We start from the raw sequence: 25,039 nt of genomic DNA on the forward strand, positions 1-25,039 counted from the left end.
CAGAAATGTTGTAAGTGTGCTAGACCAGTCAAGATGACTTCTTGTTGCTGAAACTGGTACACACTTATTGCAAACTTTCTGTTTCTGAGACACAAGTATCTTAATTTGAAAAATCAGTTTAACTTACTAAATGAACTGCAGGCCATTTTCCCCTTCTATTTATTTACGTTCCTCTCCATCCAGTCATTCTTGAACTGCTCTTAAGTATAAAACTAAACATCTGGTTCTATGACTTCAATTCATTTCATTAATCGCATTAAGTATGTTGGACAACAAGTGTGAAAGAAAATGGCCATGGCCAATTCAGTGAAGCCATCATGGCATTTTCCCAGTACAGTTTAGGGAAATCTTGGAAAACAGTCTCTATGGTTATATTGGGATGTGAATTCCAGTCCTTCCAAGTGAATTTACTATTCTTATGCTAGTGGTGTGTCTTGTTTACTAAAATAAGCAAAATTTTTACCTCCCATTAATGTCTATTTCTGCATACTCCAAACATTATGAATTTTAGCCAAAATATTTAAGATTAACATATAGCAATCATCAGTATTTATTGTAGACCTTTTGTGCTGCATAGAAGAGGGTTGCCCAGAAAGTAATGTGCCACTTTTTTTTTTTTCTTTTTTTTTTTTTACCTGAGTCGAAAACAATGTGAAATGTTATGGGTGTATTATTTGAAGTCTCCTGAGTGAGTGTGCTAATTTTCTTTCATTTCCTACAGATAGTGTAGCTGGAGGACAGTTTCAAAACGGCGTTTGTAGGTGATGTACGTTACAATAAATGTGCTGTCATTGAATTTCTCACTGCAGAAAAAGAAACTGTGGGGAATATTCACAAATGCTTGGGTAAAGTTTGTGGAGCACCTGATGTCAACAGAAGTACAGTTAGTCCCTGGGCAGGGAGGGTTAGGTCATCAGAAGGCGGCTCAGTGGGGTTCCATGGTCTGCAGCGGTCGGGAAGGACATCCACAGCGGTCACACAGACATGTTGCAGCGAGCTGATTTTGTCATTCGCAATTAAGGGGTGCCGTTTATGGAAGACATTTTGAGGACAATGAGGAGATGGTTAACACGGTGAAGCACTAGCTCCACCATCACAACAAACATTAGTACTGACAGGGCGTACATGCCTTGTTTTGTGCTGGAGGAAGGCCATAGAGCGGGATGGAGATTATGTGGAAAAATAGCGTATGTAGATAAAACACCTTTCTTTCATGTTTGTAGTTCTCATTATGTTCAGTAAAGAACAGTTGAAGAAAAAAAAATGTGGTGAACTATTTTCTGGGCAACCCTTATATATTATTCACATTACATTGTTACAGTACTCATTTGTCTGAATTTTGTTAATCTCACTTTGCTTGTTATTCCCATATAGAAAGAAAACAGAACCATATGTTTCAACAGTGAAAGAAAACAAAATTGTATGTTCAAAAGTATTATTTATTTTGGCACATTAAACACACAGGTCAAACATGTATCAAACCCATAGTAAACACTACTACCCTCTTGTGCCTTGATGAGTAACAGAAATAACAATGATATTTGGTCCCAATAATTTTTGAGGTAGAGTGACTGAATTATTGGGTTGGAAACTGATCCAACTTATCCTTAAGCATCAGTAAAATGTCAATGAAAAGCTATAAATGTTGAACTAATTACATTTTCTGTAAGTATATGTCTGACTTCATTGGTAGTCAAACATATATCATGTGTGGCTGATATAAGTGGTGTGTCACCACTGAAGAAAGTAACAGTGTATGAAATAGGAAATTAAAAATTATCTAACTGGCAATGTTAAATTATGTGAATTCACAGAAACAGGCTCACAAAGTATACAATAATGAACTGTCATATTCATGATACATACTCTCATTTCCTTAGAAGCAATGAAGGTACAGAAATGTGTTCAGCATGCTGATGTTGTAATTGTATACAAATTACATATGTAATACATATATAAGATAGATTATATTAAGTAATGTGAAAAAGTAGCTGTAGTAACAAACATAAATTGTAGGCTTGTAATTGTAAACAAAAATGAATACAATTTCATATTGAACAAAGGATAACAAATATATATTAAGTTCTGACATACAATGAGGAATGTTGACATAAACACACACAGAATAACCCAAAAGAAATCAATAGTAAGTGATAACTTTGAAGCTTGAAAAGATAACTGCTGTAACCACTATCATTTTTCCACCTTTATTTTTACAAAGGATCACAATAGCACATTCAAGTGTATTCTCTTTTACACTTATGAACTTGATAGTGTAACAAATTCATTTGTTCAAAAATAATTATATATGACAAACAAACAAAAACTGCTAACAAAAATGTGTACACAATAAAGTTCATTTAATTTATGATAACGCTAATATAAAATGGTAATACATAAACAAATGGCAGTGTTTGTAGTTCTTAATGTATTTAAGCATATACATGATTGTACTTCCATTTTTTTGTATCTGGGTCAAGAACGAACAATAATCTGTCACCAATAAGTTCGTCATAAGCGTAATAAAAGTCCATTATGTTTGCCACAAGCTTGTAGGCCACACTGAAACAGGAAAGCATAGACCGAAATAATAAGTCAAGCTTTACTAATTGTTGTTAAATAATAAGTGCAAGAAATTAATAATACAGTAATGTAATGAAAAGTAGCCAATCCAGTAATACTATTAGAATGAAAGGCTATATCCCTGCCATATTTTTCAACATGGGCATTCTATTTTCCAAAAAACATCCACAGTGCAGTTCCTGAGATCTGACATCTTAAATTTGTGCTTGTTATGCTCCAGAATGGTTTACAATCACTTGCTATAACTAGTTCAGTCATTCAGCCTTAATAATCTCTCAGCTAAAATAATTCCATGTTCCTAGAACATACAGTTTACTTGCTCTTCATTGTGAAATATCCAACAAAATCTCGTTACTTGATAATATAAACAACAAATCAAATCTATGAACCCTTTCTGGCATAGCCAGTGAAGAAAACTGCAATCAGAAATTATAAACTCGAGTAAGTTTTAAATTTAAATAGCTATGACACTCTTGAGTTTATTTCAGTACAACTGATATCAGTCTTTGCATGCAGAGACTTGAATATGTGGAATAGCTTAGCTTCACAAAATGTATTTGTGATATTACCTTTTGTAAATTTCTTTTCTTTTAAGAGTTATTCCTACTGCCTAATAGTGGTAATTTACATTCTGTATACATAATTTAACCAGCAGTGATAAATGTAACTACTCATAAATGCATGTTTCTTTCGAGCTCCTCCACCAATGCCTATGCCACATTTCAGTGACAGTCAGGATGTTTTCCACTGAAGTGATATGTGACAATGCAACAGCAACCCACATTGATAGAGTGTGGAGGAATATAATTGAAGAAGCTTAAGTGGTTCACAATGGGATGACAACAATATAACACTGATACAGTTCTCCGATATATTGCCCGATGCAACATAGGGTTGTTGCTCCACACAACTGTATAGTATGAAACATGGGGAGGGAAATGAGTCATCTGATGTGCATAAAAAGGTTTTTTGTTGGTGAAACTGTAGTTAGTTTCTCAGTAAAACTTCTATGTGTTACCTAAAAATTATAACTACTGTTTTTGGATTGGTGTGTGTTGTCTGGTGTACAATCTTCTCATTTAATTTTGAGGAAATTATTCAGCAAAAAAAGATTATTATTTTGCATCTTATTGTCTGATGTCACAGTTTGATAGTGAACTAGTTTTCTTTTCACTATGGCCCATATCTATTGTGATACCTCTAAATTAAGTAAAACACAGCAAATATTTTGAAAAGTTTTCAGTAACAAATGTAGTCACTGGCCAATTTACATTTTGCACCATTTAGGTCACGCTATGCTGTGTACCAAATGTGGCTAAGACATCAAAATCACTTTTAATGCTGGAAAGAGGGCCCTACTTCTCTCCAGGCTCAAGTAAATATTTGACATATTCTGAAGTTGTCCACAGTGAGGCTGGCAGCAACTGCAAGGCTATTGCCACTGCTGTGTCTTGTTACTTGTTGTACTGCTTCTGTGGTAGCATAAGTGTCACATCAATAACCATCATATTGTACAAACTTTATTGCAATGTATCCCCTCTGTGAGAACCCCACCATACATTCGTGAATACAGAGATGTTGTTCTGCAGCTTGATAAAATGTATTAGGGGCTTCAGTACGTAATGCATCACTTTTTTTTCTGAAGAACAGGCTGGTTTTATTCTGGATTCCAATACATCATTTTATTCCCATTCCTTTTGGCTACAAAACCCTATTTTCCAACATAATCTCTGTTCAGTGGGACAGCCTTAGGTCACGTCACTGGGAAGGTCTATAAGCCCACATGGTACCACTCTACTGGTCAATATCAGAGCCAATGTCTTGCAGCATCAGTAACCTCCCCATCATCCACATAACTGCTTCCTGTGGAGTGCATCCTTCACTGGGCCAAACAGTTGGAAGTCAGACAGTGTGAGGTCCAGGCTGTAGGGTGGATGAGGAAGAACAGTCCAAAGGAGTTTTGTGAGCTTCTCTCCAAAGCTCAGGCTTGTGTGAAACTTTGCACTGTTGTGGAGGAGCAAAAGTTTATTTGCATTTTTGTCATGGGGAACATATTGAAGTTGTGTCTTCAGTTTCCTGTGGGTGGCACAATACACATCTGAGTTGTTGGTTGCACCATGAGGAAGGACATCAAATGGAATAACACCTTCCCAGAAGACCATCACCATGAGCTTACCATTTGAGGGTCTGACTTTGAACTTTTGCTTTGGAGGAGAGGTGGCGTGGTGCCACTCAGTGGATTGCCATTTTGTTTCTAGTTCAAGTGATGAACCATTGTTTCATCACCAGTGACAAAGGTCAACAAAAGATTATCATGATCAGCTTCATAACGCACAAACAATTCTGCACAGATGGTCCATTATTGCTCTTTGAGTACCTCAACTGGTGAATGAATGTGTCGGCACTACTAACAGAGAATTCCATTTGAGAAGTTGATTGTTTTTTTGTGACCCATTAATCACCGTGAATGGGAGTGTCCTCATGTTTCAACATTGCAGAAGTTACAGCTGTGTATGGCTGTCCAGCACATGGGAGGTTGGACAGGTTTGCACAACCCAGTTACGATAATGGCAGATGCCTTGCCCAGTGAGTCACTGCGATTGTGCTCACTGCCAGGTCTCCATAGACATTATGCAAGCACCTGTGAGTGTCTGTAATGATCTGGTTTTCTGCCAGAAGAAACTCAGTTGCAAGCTCTCTGCTTGAAACACACTTCCATTACAGGCACCATTTTGAAGGCTGCATATAGTGCCACCACTTGCCATAACTTCATAAAACTATAGAGGCCGAAGCAGGAATATTCCATGAGGCCCCACAACAAATTCTTCATTTTTTCAGCTGAAATTCGCTGAACAAAAAAAAAGTTTGTTGCATTACTTATTGAACACCCATCGTATAACATATAGTTGATGCAAAATAGATTTGTGAGTAGTGTATCTACATCCACATACATACTCCACAGTCTACTGCATGGTGTATGGCAAAGGCTAACTTTTATTATTACAGTAGAGTCCCTTTAATCTGAACTAATTGGAACCAGACCTTGTTCGGATTACCGATTTGTTCGGATTAGCCATAATCACAGCGATGAGTTTCTAGAATGAATTATACCAAGCAGATAAGTTGGTACACCATGGTAACAAATGGGAACAATTGTGGGAATAATGGCTCACTCTCACTCCCTACGCTTGTTGTTGTGCATTGTTGAGATCTTTGTAGTGTCTGAGGTCACTGCACTGCCAGTTGGCTCGCAAAGTGCTTGGTTATGTTAGTTATTGATTGCTGGCATGCGTAACAGTTGTATTGCATTCATTCAGGTGTAATGGTGTATGTATTTTCGTTATGAGTAAATAGAAACATACAACATTTTTAACTCTCAAAGAAAAACTGAATGCTTTGAAGTGGGTAGACATTGGTGAGAATGTATCTAAACTGGTAACAGAACTGCGTGTCTTTAAAGCAACCATTTGTGATTGGAAGAAGAACAGAGTGAAGCTTGAACAGTCCTGTGCAACATCTTTGGGAAAAACACTCAAAATTCAGCAGACTTTGAAACAGTCCCAGTACAATAAAGTGGATAATGATTTTTTCCTTTGGTTTACACAGGAACTCTTTTTAGTGGAGCACTTGTTCAGGAGAAGGCTGTTTACCTGAACAAGTTAATAAATGGTGATGAGTGTTTTAGTGCAAGTACGGGTTGGTTGGACAAATTCAAAAAAGTCATAGAATCCATCAGCTAACAATTACTGGAGAGAAGCTTTCTTCTGACCATGATGCAGTGAAGGAATACACGGGTGAGTTTGAAAAAATGGTAAGAGGGGGAAAGTATTCTCCTCAACAAATTTATAACACTGATGAGACTGACCTTAATTTTAGGGCATTGCCAACAAAAAGCCTGGCATCAAAAGCAGAAGACCATGCTCCTGGTTTTAAAATGTGCAAAGATTGTGTGATTTTATTAGTGTGTAGCAACACTGCTGGTAATCACAAGCTGTCTGTAATGCTGATCAGCAAATCTGCTAGGCCCAGAGCTTTTGAAAACTGCAACATGAAGTCCTTGCCTGTATATTATTGCAACCAGAAAAAAGTGTGGGTGGATGGTAAGCTGTTCAAAGAATGGTTTCACGGCCAGTTTGTTCCCTTTGTTTGATGGTTTTCTAAGTAGAATCATTTGTCTCCCCATGCAATCCTTTTGATTGATAATGCGCCATCTCACCCCTGCACTGAGGAATTATGAGATGGAGAAATTGTGGTGAAGTTTTTGTGCCAAATGTTACACCTCTTTTACAGCCAATGGACCAGGGCAAACTGCAAACATTAAAACTGATTTACAGAAATCAATTTTTAAGAATGTTGATCCAAAATGATAGCATTCTTTTAGTGGACAAAATAAAAAAAAGACCAATGTGAAGGATGTTGTTTATTGAGCCGCTGAGGCATGGGAGCATATTCCAGAAAATACTCTGAGAAAATTGTGGAGAAAACTGTGGACATCTCTTGAATATCAGGACAACCTAGTTGAAAATGAAGAGGAAAATCTACTACAAATGATACAGACAATCCCTGGATGTGAAGAAGCTAGTGAAGGAGATGTAGATGAGTGGATGGCAGCAGATGGGGCATGTGTGCAGAACCTTACTGATGCTGATTTGGTTGCTGCTGTGACTCAAGACCAGGAAGAAGTGGACTGCTGTGATAGAAGTGACAATGAGGCTGAAAGCGACAAAGGAGAGCTGGTGCCACACAGTGATGCAGTAGAAGCCCTTGACCTCACACTATGTTATTTGGAGAAACAGTCCACTGCTACACCTGCTAATTTGATGTGTATGAGACGATGGTGCAACTGTGCATCATATATCAGTGATATGATTCACTGATGACATTGCTATCCTCAGTAAATGTAAAGAAGAATTACAGGATGTGTTAGATGGAATGAAAATTAATGAATTTCAGACTATGGATTAAGACGAAACTGAAGAAAGATGGAAGTAATGAGTAGCAGAAATGAGATTAGTAGCAAACCAAAAATCAAAATTGGTGACCACAAAGCAGACGAAGTTAAGGAATTGTGCTACCTTTGGAGGGGGAGACAGAGAAAGGGGGGGGGGGACACAGATGGATTGAGCAAGGAAGACATAGAAAGTAAATTAGTATAGGCAAAGAGGATATTCCTAGCTAAAAATAGGGTCTTGAGGAATAAATTGTTAAGAATGAGCATTTGGAACACAGTATTGAGTGGCAGTGAATCATGAACAGTTGGAAAAGCAGACAAGAAGAAAATCAAAGCATTTGTGATGTGGTGCTATAGAAGAACATTGAGAATAATGTGGACTTATAAGGTCTAGAATGGAAAGTTTTTCTGCAGAATATGTGAAGAAAGGAACATACAGATACACTAACAAGAAGAAGGAACAGGATGATAGGATTGTTAAGACACCAGGCCATAACTTCCATGGCACTAGAGGGTTAAAACTGTAGAGGACATAAAACGGTTAGACGACTGATGACTTAAAGAAAGGAAGCTTCAGTACGCAAAATGAAAATCAAACTTCATTGCCATCAGTAATGGCTCCAGTTCCTCCCCCCCCCCCCCTCCCCCCCTCCCCCCCTTCCCCCCCCATTCCCACCAATATTAATGATAGCTATTTTTAAAACTCTATGTTTATACTTGTTATTCAATTCTTAAGTTTAATGTCAGTAGCCATCCTCAGTTATGAAAAAGATATATGAAACCCAATAATGGTGCGTGTATGATATAAATGCGGTACAGCATGGTACTGTGGACTTATACTTTATTGGATGAATATATACACAGATAAAATGACACGTGACTGTTCCCCATGGATGCCAAGTACAAAGTTAAGTCTGTGGTCAAGTCATAAATTTTACTTTAGAAAATGCATTTTAGTCATGAGGTAATGGTAATGTGATGAATGAAGCATCAGTTCAGAGGTGGTATAGCATGTAGATGGAAGAATGCTCACAATGAAGATTGCTTGTGCTGGACCTCAGTGGTGACCAATTGACTCAAAGCAAGGATTTAAACAAAAATTCAAGGAGATAGTCGTTTCACAATTAGTTGACTGCACTCATTCTCTCCAGACATTTCAAGACCTGTGTTGTGGAAGATTGTTAGTGCAGAACTAGGCTATAAAAATATGTGCCAGGTGGGTTCCTCAAATTTTGTCAGATGAACACAAAATGAAATGAATAGCAGCTGCATTGACATTTCTCAGCCACTGTGAAAAGGATGGGGATGAATTTTTGAATCACATTGGCACTGGTGATGCAACTTGGATATCATATTTCGCACCAGAAACAAAGTGCCATTCAATGGAATGGTGGTATTCGCAATCCCCAACAAAGCCAAAAAAAGTTAAACAAAGATTGTGGCTGTGGTGTTTTGTGCCTGTAAGAGTCTCCCGCTCATCGACTGCATACCTAGAGATGAGACCATAAGGGCAGCAGCCTACTGTCAGATGCTTCAATGACATCACCGCTCCATTGAACAAGTAGCATGGAATGATAACCAGTGGACTCATCCTCTTTCACAATAGTGATCAGCCTCATGCAGCAGGAGGGACACAGGACTTGCTTCAGCAACTTCAGTGGGAAATGTTTTAAAATCTGCCATACATATCAGACCTAGCACCAAGTGATTGCCATTTATTCCCCAAATTGAAAGATTTTTTTTTATAGTGAAAAATGCTACAAAAGTGGTTATGAACTTAAAGAAGCCATTAATCAGTGGTTCAACAACTTGGCAGCAACTGAGTATGCAGAAGGCACAGAAAAGCTGGTGAAATAGTATGACAAGTGCCTAAATTTGAATAGCGACTATGCAGAAGAGTTGCTTGGGTATCAAATTGTTTGTAAAATACAGTTTCATTTAATTATGACAAATAAAAATTTCTGTAGAAAAAAAACTTCTCTACTTTCCAAATGACCCTCATAGTTTATATCTTTAATTCTGAATGCTGTTTTGAGGTGATGTAACATGGACAAAAGCTGGTTTTACAAATATAAAAAAAAAGGAAAGAGAAAACAGAAAAGCATGAGAAGACTAAATGCACTTGCAGAGCTTTCAATACAGAAAAATGCATAAGTTGTCATCCAGTGATGAAGGAGAAAGTTATTCACATTTTAATAAAAGAAAGGATTTCATTTCCAAATGGACGGATCAAACGTCAACAGTAACAGTTTAGGTTAAAGTAAGTAAAAAGTGTTTGATTTTGTACTTTTATGATTTTATCAAGTTTCTAAGTAAATTTTCTTTTTTTTTATAAATTTTTATTTCCTTTTACACAATTTTAAAACAAACACCAAAAATTTTATGGAGCTGCATCCCTACTAATTTTAGCTATGAGCCGTGAATGGTGCCATGCTTCTGATGCTAGGTGATAGTGTGTGCACTGACTGGCACTAATAAATGAATGAACACTGCAGAAGTAGATTTTTACTTTGTGAAATAATACATGTTTAGAGTGTGTAGTGACTTATGTTGAAAAATTAGTGGAATCAAAACAGTACTGTACTCTAAGAATAAACTGAATAAAGGTGCACTATTTTAAACAGGCTGTCTTGTATTTGGGTAGTTGGAAGCTCTAATTCTCATACTGTCATTGTAGTGTAGGTTTGTTGTTGGTTCCCTAAATTATGCCAGACAAATAGGTTGGTTCTCACTGTAAGCCATGGCTGACTATCTGTCCAGTTCCGCCCAACTAGACCTGCAAGTGTGTAAATGCCAGTGCCTGAATACATGAATTATTTTTATAGTCTTCAGTTAATACAGTGACAGTCCACTATCCACCTGAAAGTGATACACAGATGAACTATTCTACTGTACTATACTGTTACTATTACTACAACAACAACAACTCTGCTACTACTACTACTAGATTCGATCATCATCTTCAGATAAATCACTGTATATCACATTTATATCTAAATCATTGAAGGTAACTGTGTCTAATAACAAACTGTCACTGGGCACTGCATTATATCTTTTAATTTGCAATGGAGATTACACTGTGGAAAGGTAATGAAAGCTGAATATCAAGTAACATCAATCAGCATTTCCGGTATTTGAGAGAATATCAATACTGAAATCTTTCAAAAGAGTCATCAGTTAGGAAGTCTGTATAACCTGGTCAAAACTGTATCAGACATATTGTGAATTTCTCTTGATTTCAGGCTCAACCACATTCTGTGACACATTTGTTACCAGCATTAGCCTACATTAGACCCAGGGAACTTCTTCCTGTAAGTCCGCAGCTTGTGGTCGTGCGGTAGCATTCTCGCTTCCTGTGCCCGGGTTTGATTCCCGGCGGGGTCAGGGATTTTCTCTGCCTCGTGATGACTGGGTGTTGTGTGATGTCCTTAGGTTAGTTAGGTTTAAGTAGTTCTATGTTCTAAGGGACTGATGACCATAGATGTTAAGTCCCATAGTGCTCAGAGCCATTTGAACCATCTTCCTGTAACAAGACCATACACACACATGGTCTGTGGACCATTGAGTGATGGTATTGCAAGTCACTGAGGCTCTACTGACTCAGATGGTTTCATTTATTTATTTCAATATTCCTTGGGTCATAACAGTGATCTCTCACTATGATGTGGAACCCTCAATTAGTCTGTAAGTACAATATATTCTCTTAGATGAAAAATATACCAACATATTAAGGATTTAAACAAGTTTCTCTTCATTAGCTTTAAGCCACTAATCTATTTCTACAATTATATGTATTTACATAATAGAGGGAAACATTCCACATGGGAAAAATATATCTAGAAACAAAGATGCTGTAAGTTACCAAACGAAAGCATTGGTATGTTGATAGAGACAATAACAAACACAAACACACACTCAAATTTCAAGCTTTCGCAACCCACGGTTGCTTCATCAGGAAAGAGGGAAGGAGAGGGAAAGACGAAAGGATGTGGGTTTTAAGGGAGAGGGTAAGGAGTCATTCCAATCCCGGGAGCGAAAGGTAATGATCCAGCTTCATCCTAACTCACAACTTCTTCACATTCGAAGGCCAGACATACCAACAATTAAAGGGAACAGCCATGGGTACCAGGATGGCCCCCTCGTACGCCAACCTATTTATGGGTCGCTTAGAGGAAGCCTTCTTGGTTACCCAGGCCTGCCAACCCAAAGTTTGGTACAGATTTATTGATGACATCTTCATGATCTGGACTCACAGTGAAGAAGAACTCCAGAATTTCCTCTCCAACCTCAACTCCTTTGGTTCCATCAGATTCACCTGGTCCTACTCCAAATCCCATGCCACTTTCCTCAAGGTTGACCTCCATCTGTCCAATGGCCAGCTTCACACATACGTCCACATCAAACCCACTAACAAGCAACAGTACCTCCATTATGACAGCTGCCACTCATTCCATATCAAACAGTTGCTTCCCTACAGCCTAGGTCTTCGTGGCAAATGAATCTGCTCCAGTCCTGAATCCCTGAACCATTACACCAACAACCTGAAAACAGCTTTCGCATCCCGCAACTACCCTCCCGACCTGGTACAGAAGCAAATAACCAGAGCTACTTCCTCATCCCCTCAAACCCAGAACCTCCCACAGAAGAACCCCAAAAGTGCCCCACTTGTGACAGGATACTTTCCGGGACTGGATCAGACTCTGAATGTGGCTCTCCAGCAGGGATACGACTTCCTCAAATCCTGCTCTGAAATGAGATCCATCCTTCATGAAATCCTCCCTACTCCACCAAGAATGTCTTTCTGCCATCCATCTAACCTTCGTAGCCTCTTGGTTCATCCCTATGAAATCCCAAAACCACCTTCCCTACCCTCTCGCTCCCACCCTTGTAACCGCCCCTGGTGTAAAACCTGTCCCATGCACCCTCCCACCACCACGTACTCCAGTCCTGTAACCCGGAAGGTGTACACGATCAAAGGCAGAGCCACGTGTGAAAGCACCCATGTGATTTACCAACTGACCTGCCTACACTGTGAAGCTTTCTATGTGGAAATGACCAGCAACAAACTGTCCATTCACATGAACGGACACAGGCAGACAGTGTTTGTTGGTAATAAGGATCACCCTGTGGCTAAACATGCCTTGGTGCACGGCCAGCACATCTTGGCACAGTGTTACACTGTCCGGGTTATCTGGATACTTCCCACTGACACGAGAACTCCGGAGATGGGAACTTTCCCTTCAATATATCCTCTCTTCCCGTTACCCACCAGGCCTCAATCTCCGCTAATTTCAAGTTGCCGCCGCTCATACCTCACCTGTCATTCAACAACATCTTTGCCTCTGTACTTCCACCTCGACTGACATCTCTGCCCAAACTCTTTGCCTTTACAAATGTCTGCTTGTGTCTGTATATGTGCGGATAGATATGTGTGTGTGTGTGCGTGTGTATACCTGTTCCTTTTTCCCCCTAGGGTAAGTCTTTCCGCTCCCGGGATTGGAATGACTCCTTACCCTCTCCCTTAAAACCTACATCCTTTCGTCTTTCCCTCTCCTTCCCTCTTTCCTGATGAAGCAACTGTGGATTGTGAAAGCTTGAAATTTGTGTGCGTTTGTGTTTGTTATTGTCTCTATCAACATACCAAAGCTTTCATTTGTTAAATTATATGTATTTAACTTTATATCCAAGTCCCCCTTTCCACACACACACACACACACACACACACACACACACACACACCTTGTTTTCAGAATAAAGTTTTTTGGGGCATGGAGTGAGAAGACAGGAAGCATAGTGTACTCACAAGTGAGGCGGCATGGGCAGTTCGAGGCCCTCATTACGTACACGGTCATACACCTCGTCATGATGGCGCTTGTGCTCATACCAGTCAACAGGCTTCCCCTGCTGGCAGATGTGAGACCGTATCTTGCAGAAGAGTGGCTCTGCATCATACAGATCTTGGTACTGCTCTGGCTGCAGCTCCAGTACTTCCCCTTCCACACGCACCTGCAACACGGAACACTGCACATGTCAACTCTGCTAGGTAGTGATTGGCACAATTGAGGACTTAATGGAACTCTGTTTTAAGAAGCAAAAGGAACTGAATACAAGTCTCAGAACTTTCATGAGTTCAGCCTTGCTGGCAAGGCAACATATGCTTCAGTCAGACAGCAGGCTGTACTTGTAAGGTTCTTGTTTCTCAGGTATGTATCTGACATGCCTGCATCCATAAGGCCAGATTTAATGTCATATGCAGAACCTCTAAGGAATAAAGTTTAATGTACTTGAAGCAAAGTAACATCCATTCTTGAAAATAGTTTTTCAGATAACATTTTACATTTTTAAAAATTTAAAAACATTAAAAAAGGTGTTTTGGATTAGTAGGCATTTTCATGTGATTTGTCCTGCTGAAGAGCACTTTTTATTGCCTCACCTTATCATTCCTGCTTGAACTCATTATGGAGACAATCTACTAAAACTGCATAATATGAGTTGTCATTATTTTACTTTCTACAGATGATGCCTTGCACATCCCAAGAAACATCTGCCACTAGCCTTCCTACCATTGTAAATAGTTTCTTCTGTTTTGGTGCATATCCATGTTTGCAAACCAATTGGTTTGACTGTAGTTTTGCACCTAGTATGTGACAATAGATGCATCTTTCACAATGTCAGACAGTCTTCAGATACCACTTCAATTTTTTCATACATGATTTTGGAATGGCTTTCAAATTTTTTTATTATCAGAATTATGCATTCATCTTTTTTATATGCAGAACTTCATTCAAGGTATATTCGTACTGAATGTTTGCAATGTTAAGAATTTTTAATGCAGTAGTTTTGTGAGGTAGGTCTCAAGACAGAAAAAATAACCCACTAGACAATAGAGTTAGAGAGGGACACCAGGTGCCATCATATGTCTGGAAAAGATAGGTTGTTGACCTATAACTCAGGGATAATGTGCAATGGACAGGCCTCCAGATAAGATGATTTGTCACTTAACAGGATGTGGTGTTTCTGTGAGCTAAACTAAATGTTACACAGGAATGCTTACAAAAGGAACTTATATAGTAAATGTGTTTTAGCATGGGAAAGCGGGGTGTTACACAACAGTGACCAAAGTTGCTTTTGAATAATTATATTGGTGTGATGAATAATATGAGATTGCTAATAAGATATAATGATGAATTATATCTTAACTCAACTCATTCAGGAACATTACTGCTAACTCTAGATATCGGATCCAGCTCTCGTCATAGCTACAGGCTTGTTACAGTAGTTGCCTGCTGACTTGTATGTGGCTGCTTAGCATCAGTGCATCATCCACCAACTGCCTATTAATGAAAAGCGCTATGCACTGAAATTAAAGTCCACCTGCCAATATTCTATTTGTCTCAAAGTAATTACAAACACCCATTACAGTGATTCTGAGATGATTATTAATGTAATGGACATATTAGTATTTCATTTTAATCCAAGTATATGATGGGAAAATGTCAGTTGTTTCAGAATAATTTTTGTAATGAACATCTGAAAGCAATTTAGATGTGATTAAAAAAACATTTTGTGCAAATAAGAACAATTATAATGTACTTTAATAACATTCCTGCATCTGGAGAAACTAATCCTTTCATTAGTTATTGACTGGAAATGCTGCACTCGGCTTTAATTTTTATAACTGATAAATGTACAGTATGTAATATATATCATTTTAACAGGTTAGAAAGTATGGTATCAACACTTGATCATCGCATGTAAAGTAAATTCCTGATCTAAAATTAACAGTAAAACTATGCACTCCATCTTCTATCATGATGCTATAGATTTTTAGCCTTAACTCTCAGAAGCAACTTACTTCTGTCATACGCTGCAGCACTTGTTCTACTATTATTAATGACAAGTAAAAGACACTCACATATAGCTTTCAGCCACAGCCTTCACCTGTAAAATAGGCGCGCGCGCGCACACACACACACACACACACACACACACACACACACACACACACACTGAAACACAAGCAAGCACACCTCGTGCCTACATGACCACCAACTCCTGTATCCCGACCCGCAATGCCATTCCAGTCCGAGATGCTGGAGTTGGTGGTCATGTTTACATGACATGTGCTTCCTAACCTGTACTTACCGTCCCAAAATCTCAGCAGTCTCTTCAAGTCCATCTCTGTGTTTTACTGGTGAAGGCTGTGGCCAAAAGCTATAAGTGCCTTTTAATTGTGCCTGTCTGCAACTTGATGTGTCTTCATTATGGTAATTAGGAATCTGTCTTTTTCCTACTGTGTTGATATTCCTACCTGGAGTTTCCATGTTTGTTATTAATGACATTTATTCATTAATAAACAGATTTACATGATGACACTTCATCCTAATGAGTTTCCCTTAACTAGATTTATATCTGGATGGCAATTCACTTTTTAAATAAAGATATTTTCTTATTGCACAATACTATGCAACATACTATATGTATATATATATATATATATAAACAAAGATGATGTGACTTACCATACGAAAGCGCTGGCAGGTCGATAGAAACACAAACAGACACATACATAAACACAAAATTCAAGCTTTCGCAACAAACTGTTGCCTCATCAGGAAAGGTAAATAGTAATTTTGAAAATGAAGTCTCCAGCGGTAGAAGGTGGTGTAAGAGAGTATGTGTACATGTCAGCTACATGGTGTTTTATGGAAGAAATCAGAATACATAGACATTTGCTGATACTATTTACTCCATGAACGGTGTTTTCCAAAGAGTGAGGAATCCCAATGTGTCAAAGATTGTAAGCAAGTGAGGTGACTCAGTGGTTAAGTCGTATGTAACACATTCAGGAAGACTGGGCTTTATTTCCTTGTTACAAGATTTAAGTTTTCCATTGCTTCCCTAAATTTCTATGTCAGGATCTCTCAATTTTCTTCTCTGTCCTTTCTCAATCTGATCTTGTGCTTTGAGGCTCTAACAGACTTGTCATTGATGGACCTGTAAACTGTAATTTACTTTCTTCTGGAGAATCTGAGTACACTCTGCTGATGGCTTTATAATGTTTTTGTATAAACTGTGAAGATAAGACCCAATTACTACATCATATATGGGGCAAATAGTCAGCTATTACTTTCACATTTCATCAGTTGGTGGAATGGATAGGCCACCAACGTGTTCCCCAGATAACACTTGGTAAGCATGTATTGAGCTTAGAGGCAACAGGTTGGAGAAAGTCTTGTGTACTTGTACAATTGCAGTCATGTGTTGCTTTTAAGAGGCTAAAAGACATTCTAATAATGTTGGTCAGCTTATTAAGGGTCAGCCTTCAATCCAAGATGCTCTACACTGCCAATGTGACTAAATCCTCTCCTCCTGTATGCTGATGATCTCTATTTCCTAACCTGTACTTACCCTCCCGAAATCTCAGAAGTCTCTTCAAGTCCATCTCATTCAGGTTACCTCCTGGTACAACCACTGGCTATTCAAGATCAACTCTTCCCAGATCCAGGTAATGATTAGAGGACAAACTGCCCATAACTTATGCCTCAATATCTTCCACTTCATCATTTACACCCGTTATGTCCACTTAACCAAAACATTAAAATATCTCAAAGTAGCTCTCGACCAGAAACTATCATGAAAGACCATCTACTAAACATACAACAGAATACCCAAAATTTACTAAAACTTCTAACCAGCTGAACGTAGGGTTTGCATCCCTCACATATACTACACACCTTCAAGGCCTTTATCTGACATACACTCCTGGAAATGGAAACAAGAACACATTGACACCGGTGTGTCAGACCCACCATACTTGCTCCGGACACTGCGAGAGGGCTGTACAAGCAATGATCACACGCACGGCACAGCGGACACACCAGGAACCGCGGTGTTGGCCGTCGAATGGCGCTAGCTGCGCAGCATTTGTGCACCGCCGCCGTCAGTGTCAGCCAGTTTGCCGTGGCATACGGAGCTCCATCGCAGTCTTTAACACTGGTAGTATGCCGCGACAGCGTGGACGTGAACCGTATGTGCAGTTGACGGACTGTGAGCGAGGGCGTATAGTGGGCATGCGGGAGGCCGGGTGGACGTACCGCCGAATTGCTCAAAACGTGGGTCATGAGGTCACCACAGTACATCGATGTTGTCGCCAGTGGTCGGCGGAAGGTGCACGTGCGACAGGCGTGAATGGAGGGACGAATGGAGACGTGTCGTCTTCAGCGATGAGAGTCGCTTCTGCCTTGGTGCCAATGATGGTCGTATGCGTGTTTGGCGCCATGCAGGTGAGCGCCACAATCAGGACTGCATACGACCGAGGCACACAGGGCCAACACCCGGCATCATGGTGTGGGGAGCGATCTCCTACACTGGCCGTACACCACTGGTGATCGTCGAGGGGACACTGAATAGTGCACGGTACATCCAAACCGTCATCGAACCCATCGTTCTACCATTCCTAGACCGGCAAGGGAACTTGCTGTTCCAACAGGACAATGCACGTCCGCATGTATCCCGTGCCACCCAACGTGCTCTAGAAGGTGTAAGTCAACTACCCTGGTCAGCAAGATCTCCGGATCTGTCCCCCATTGAGCATGTTTGGGACTGGATGAAGCATCGTCTCACGCGGTCTGCACGTCCAGCATGAACGCTGGTCCAACTGAGGCACCAGGTGGAAATGGCGTGGCAAGCCGTTCCACAGGACTACGTCCAGCATCTCTACGATCGTCTCCATGGGAGAATAGCAGCCTGCATTGCTGCGAAAGGTGGATATATACTGTACTAGTGCCGACATTGTGCATGCTCTGTTGCCTGTGTCTATGTGCCTGTGGTTCTGTCAGTGTGATAATGTGATGTATCTGACCCCAGGAATGTGTCAATAAAGTTTCCCCTTCCTGGGACAATGAATTCACGGTGTTCTTATTTCAATTTCCAGGAGTGTATTAATTAAGCTATATCACCAGGACTTCCATGGAACCTAAATTCTATCATTCACTGTAAATTCTGGAATGGCATGCACCGAGCCTCACCTTTATATCCACCTTCTGTACCCCACCCAAATCCTGTATGAACCTATAAATTCTCCGCTCTGCTATCACACATTGGACTTCTGCGTATTTCCTGCACTTCCAGTTTATTTGACATCAACCACTCAATCATTTCTCCTCCAATTACCAACCCTCATACTCTGCCACACTTTCATTGGCACATCCCTGCCAACATTATGCATCATGCACACTGTCCACATCTTATTGCAATGAAACATCTCCAACTTAACCACTAAATCTGCCCAGAGACCTACCCATCCTTCCAGCTCCATCAGAATACTCTTTTTCCTCTTCTGATCCACACTGTCCTCCCTCCCCCCCTCACCCCACCCAGCAGTTTTATCCAAAGTCATCATCCCTCTGGCAACGAACGCCGCAGGTTTTGAATCTGCGCCAGATGGCATGGAACTTGATCACAACTAGAGGTCTCTGGTCTCTGCAGCAGTCGCGCTATATGCTGTGGCTGCCCGCACTCCTGGCCCCAAATATAACATGAGGGCACCATTGTGGAGCACATGATATGCGATCCCAGTGGCCAATAGCGACATACCCTGTCGTGTATTTAGGGAGCTGCCTCTCACTCAGCAAGGCAGTCTGGTATACGCGTTGAGTTGGTTGATATCTCGCTGACAGACATCGTGTTTCTGTTGCGTGTGATTACTCCCCGTTTACAAGTGGACATTGTTTTGATTCCGTGAGGTTACCTCTTGTGACCCCATTGCTTAATACTTTGTTGTTGATCTTTGTTTCTTGCTCGGTTGTCCGTCATCATGCTTGTCCTTCCATTCCTGTTCGTCTGTCTTGTTTGTTCGCAGGCCGCTCCCACTCGGTCACGCCACATTTTCGTTAGCGGCAACTCCGTGACCGTTCCTGTCACGGTTATAACATTCCCCATTTTTTCCACCCTACATCCTTAAAACATAAATAATAATAGTTGTAGTAATAAAGAATAGGCCTCCGGTATGTTCTGCCAGTCGTAAAAGGTGACGAAAAGAACAAACCACTAATAGGGCTAACCCCCCTTTTAGTGTGATTAGTTGGTTCAGGACAGAACTAAAGAAGCCTCGGACAAGTGCCATCATGGTCGGGGATGACGCTTGAACCCTATGCCCGCCCACAACGGTAACGACACTGCTAGCCAAGTGGAAAATGATTTAAATCCAAATAGAGGTGTTTTGCAGGATATGCTTCCTGCAACCATCCTAGAAGGAAAACAAAGACAGAGGATGAGATGGTCAGATGAAGTTAATCGACACCTCATGTTCTGTTATTACCAAGCAACACACCTAGGAACCAACACAACTGGATACAGATCACAAGTATACACAACATTTATTACCAGATACCCAGAATTAAAATTTTTAACAGAACAATGACTAGCTGATCAGATCTGTGTAATAATAAAAAATAACAGGATACCCCAGTCGGATTTAGAAAACATCAAACAACAAGTACAACAAATACTGGAACAAAATAATGTGCAATCAGAAGAAGAAGAAAATACAGTAATGGACTCAAACATCCCACAGCAAACAAACAAAGAACAACAAGCATCAATTAAACAATCAGAGGAAAACGAAATCTTAAGACAGCCACCAGAACAAGCACAAATAGAACACGAAGTGACACCTATGTTAGATATAGAAGAAAAATTTCAGCTGACATATATAGAATACAAAGACACAAATACAGACATTAGACCATTCTTGCATAGACCACCAAATAACCCACAAGTCGAAACAACAATAACAACTATCAACACAATCATACACACCAAAATAAATGAAAACACAACTATGGAAGAGGTACAACTACTGGTTTATATAGGAGCACTGACTACACTAAATATATACACTAGGCAGAGATCAGAACCAACCAACACTCAGAAGAAACCCACAAAACCAGCATGGCAACACAGGCTACAGATCAGAATAGAAAAACTGAGAAAAGACACCGGACAGCTAACACAATTTATAAGAAATGAAATGTCAGAAAAAAAAAAACGAAAAATGTTAGGTAAAATCTCACAACAAGAAGCGATAGAGCAATTAGATGAAAAGAAGCAGAAATTACAAGCATTGGCCAAATGACTTAGAAGATACAAAAAAAGTGAAAATATAAGGAAACAAAACCAAACATTCAACACAAACCAAAAGAAATTTTACCATACAATAGATAACACACACATTAAAATAGACAATCCACCAAACATAACAGACATGGAACACTTCTGGAGCAACATATGGTCAAACCCAGTACAACATAACAAGCATGCATGGTGGATACAAGCAGAAACAGACTCATACAAGATGATACCACAAATGCCTGAAGTGATAATTTTGCAACATGAAGTCACCCAAGCAATTAATTCTACTCACAATTGGAAAGCCCCTGGAAAAGATAAAATAGCAAATTTCTGGCTAAAGAAGTTCACCTCAACACATTCACATCTAACTAAATTATTTAACAGTTACATTGCAGACCCATACACATTTCCTGATACACTTACATATGGAATAACTTATCTGAAACCTAAAGATCAAGCAGACACAGCGAACCCAGCTAAATATCACCCCATAACATGCCTACCAACAATATACAAAATATTAACTTCAGTCATTACACAGAAATTAATGACACATACAACACAGAACAAAATTATAAATGAAGAACAAAAAGGCTGCTGCAAGGGAGCATGAGGATGTAAAGAGCAACAGATAATAGATGCAGTGGTGACATCTTTTTTTTTTATTTTTTTATTTGGTATGCGTATTCCATAGATCCGTACATGCGAGTGATTCGCCTGGATGTGGAACGTGTCAATACAATTGTACAAATACAATTAATGCTACAGAATAGTAATATAATTCAATGATATAGATATTACAAGCTGTCATTAAACTAGTATAGCAATTCTCAATATAACATTATAACTATAACATTAACACTATAACATTAACATAATATTGTATCATCCATCTAATAACTAAGAGACTAAATACATCTATTATTAAGGGAGGTCATTACTTCTGGAAATGAATTCATCTAACGAGTACAGTGGATGGTCGAGCAGGTATTTTTTTAACATACCTTTGAACAGCGTTTCATTTTCTATTGTACATTTAATATAATTAGGCAGTGCATTAAAAGTCTTTATAGCAGCATACTTTACTCCCTTCTGTACAAGTGTTAAATTTTTTAGTTCAACATGTAGATCATCTTTACCTCTAGTATTGTAGTTATGGTATGAACAATTTGTTTCATACTGAGCATAGTCTTTATTAACTACATTCATCAGAGAGTATATGTACTGACATGTTGTGGTCAGAATACCTAACTGTATAAAAAGTTTTCTACATGAGGTTCGTGGAGGAACCCCACACATGATTCTGACTGCTCTCTTCTGAGCAGTTAAGATTTTTTTTGAGGCTGGTGAATTACCCCAGAATATTATTCCGTAACTCATTAATGAGTGGAAGTACCCAAAGTAAGACGATTTTAAAATGTTGATGTCCCCAAAATGAGTAATTATTCTTAGAGCAAAAGTTGCTGATGAAAGCCTTTTTAGAGTAAGGGACACATGCTGTTCCCAGTTGAGCCTACTGTCAATGTGAATCCCCAGGAATTTAGTGGATTGCACCTGTTCTAGTTCCTGGTTGTCATGAGCAATTACTATACTTTCTAGAGTTTTATTTTTTGTGTGGAACTGTATAAAATTAGTTTTTTTAATATTAACTGAAAGAGAATTAATTGAAAACCAAGCTGTAACTTCTCTGAGTATATCATTAACATCTGTCTCCAGATCAGCAGTAGACTGACCATCAACGACAATGCTTGTATCATCAGCAAACATTGCGAATTCACAATTTTTACTAATGGACAGGGGTAAATTATTAACATATATTAAAAACAGCAAGGGTCCAAGGACAGATCCCTGGGGAACTCCATGCTGAATTTTGCCCCATTCAGAATCCACTAGATTAGGAGATCCTTTGTTGCAGCCATGTAGAACCACCTTTTGTTTCCTGTCTTGAAGATATGATTTTAGCCAGTTACCTATAGACCCTTTGATTCCGTAATGATAGGCCTTCTCCAAGAGTATCTTGTGGTTTACACAATCAAAGGCCTTGGAAATATCACAGAAGACACCAACTGGTGACTTCTTACTATTAATAGACTCCAAGACATCATTTGTGAGTGAATATATGGCACGCTCTGTGGAAACCCCTTTTTGAAAACCAAACTGTCTGTGGTTAATAATATTAAGTTTATCAAGATGTGCCACAATCCTGTTATACACTGCCTTTTCAAGAACCTTTGAAAATGTTGTTAAGAGAGAGACAGGACGATAATTTGTTACATCTGTAGCATCGCCAGACTTGAACTAAACAAAGGTCGCTACACTACGCATACATTGATTACCGAAGAGCTTTTGATAGTGTACCCCACTCATGGTTACTACAAATATTGGAAATATACAAAGTAGATCCTAAATTGATACAGTTCCTAAACATAGTAATGAAAAATTGGAAAACCACACTTAATAGCCAAACAAATTCAAATAATATCACATCACAGGCAATACAGATTAAGCGTGGAATATACCAAGGAGACTCATTAAGTCCTTTCTGGTTCTGCCTTGCTCTGAACCCACTATCCAACATGCTAAATAATACAAATTATGGCTACAATATTACTGGAACATACCCACACAAAATCACACATTTGCTATACATGGATGATCTAAAACTACTGGCAGCAACAAATCAACAACTCATCCAATTACTAAAGATAACAGAAGTATTCAGCAATGATATAAATATGGCTTTTGGAACAGACAAATGTAAGAAAAATAGCATAGTCAAGGGAAAACACACTAAACAAGAAGATTACATATTGGATAACCACAGCGACTGCATAGAAGCGATGGAAAAAACAGATGCCTATGAATATCTAGGATACAGACAAAAAATAGGAATAGATAATACAAATATTAAAGATGAACTGAAAGAAAAATATAGACAAAGACTAACAAAAATACTGAAAACAGAATTGACAGCAAGAAACAAGACAAAAGCTATAAATACTTACGCTATACCAATATTGACCTACTCATTTGGAGTAGTGAAATGGAGTAACACAGACCTAGAAGCATTCAATACACTTACACGATCACAATGCCACAAATATAGAATACATCACATACATTCGGCACCAGAAAGATTTACATTAAGCAGAAAGGAAGGAGGAAGGGGATTTATCGACATAAAAACCTACATTATGGACAGGTAGACAATTTAAGAAAATTCTTCCTAGAATGAGCAGAAACTAGCAAAATACACAAAGCAATCACTCATATACATACATCGCCTACACCACTGCAATTTCATAACCATTTCTACAACCCTTTAGATCACATAACATCAACAGATACGAAGAAAGTAAATTGGAAAAAGAAAACACTACATGGCAAGCACCCGTATCATCTAACACAGCCACACATCGATCAAGACGCATCCAACACATGGCTAAGAAAAGGCAATATATACAATGAGACGGAAGGATTCATGATTGCAATACAGGATCAAACAATAAACACCAGATATTACAGCAAGCATATTATTAAAGATCCCAATACCACAACAGATAAATGCAGACTTTTCAAACAACAAATAGAAACAGTAGACCACATCACAAGCGAATGTACAATACTAGCAAATACAGAATACCCCAGAAGACATGACAATGTAGCAAAAATAATACATCAACAGCTTTCCTTACAACATAAACTTATAAAACAACACGTTACACGTACAAGTATGCACCACAAAATGTACTGGAGAATGATGAATACAAATTATACTGGAACAGAACCATTATAACAGATAAAACAACACCACATAACAAACCTGACATCATACTCACCAATAGAAAGAAGAAATTAACACAACTAATTGAAATATCCATACCCAATACAGCAAATATACAGAAGAAAACAGGAGAAAAAATTGAAAAATACATCCAACTGGCTGAGGAAGTCAAGGACATGTGGCATCAGGATAAAGTTGACATTATACCAATTATACTATCAACTATAGGAGTCATACCACACAATATCCACCAGTACATCAATGCAATACAGCTACATCCAAACTTATATATACAACTACAGAAATCCGTAATTATTGATACATGTTCAATTACCCAAAAGTTCCTAAATGCAATATAACATATACCATACAGTTAAAAGGAAGTGACGCTTGATCAAGGTCTGCGTCACTTTCCATTTTTAACCAGACTTAATATCTGAGAAAGTAAAGAAATAATAATAATAATAATAATAATAATAATAATAACCATTATCATCAGTTTTCTGCTGTATTAGCAGGTTTCTCGTGTTTCCATTTCCTGCGATCCATTGTTTCCTTCTTAACGTTGCTCTACGTGCTGCCATCCA

At 38.9% G+C, this 25,039-nt stretch overlaps 1 protein-coding gene across 1 annotated transcript in view; it reads right to left on the reverse strand.

Annotated features, from left to right (window-relative positions):
* Window positions 1-1,421: 1,421 nt before the first annotated feature.
* LOC124624850 (pyridoxine/pyridoxamine 5'-phosphate oxidase-like) overlaps window positions 1,422-25,039 on the reverse strand; it is a 216,303-nt gene continuing 192,685 nt past the window's right edge. The window contains exons 5-6 of the mRNA XM_047149133.1: window positions 13,338-13,540; window positions 1,422-2,562 (exon numbers count right to left, since the gene is read on the reverse strand). Coding sequence (XP_047005089.1) covers window positions 2,433-2,562; window positions 13,338-13,540 — 333 coding nt within the window. The 3' untranslated portion in view covers window positions 1,422-2,432. The remainder of the gene's footprint in view (window positions 2,563-13,337; window positions 13,541-25,039) is intronic.

Source organism: Schistocerca americana, chromosome 1 (assembly GCF_021461395.2).
Source record: "Schistocerca americana isolate TAMUIC-IGC-003095 chromosome 1, iqSchAmer2.1, whole genome shotgun sequence".
Lineage (NCBI taxonomy): Eukaryota > Metazoa > Arthropoda > Insecta > Orthoptera > Acrididae > Schistocerca > Schistocerca americana.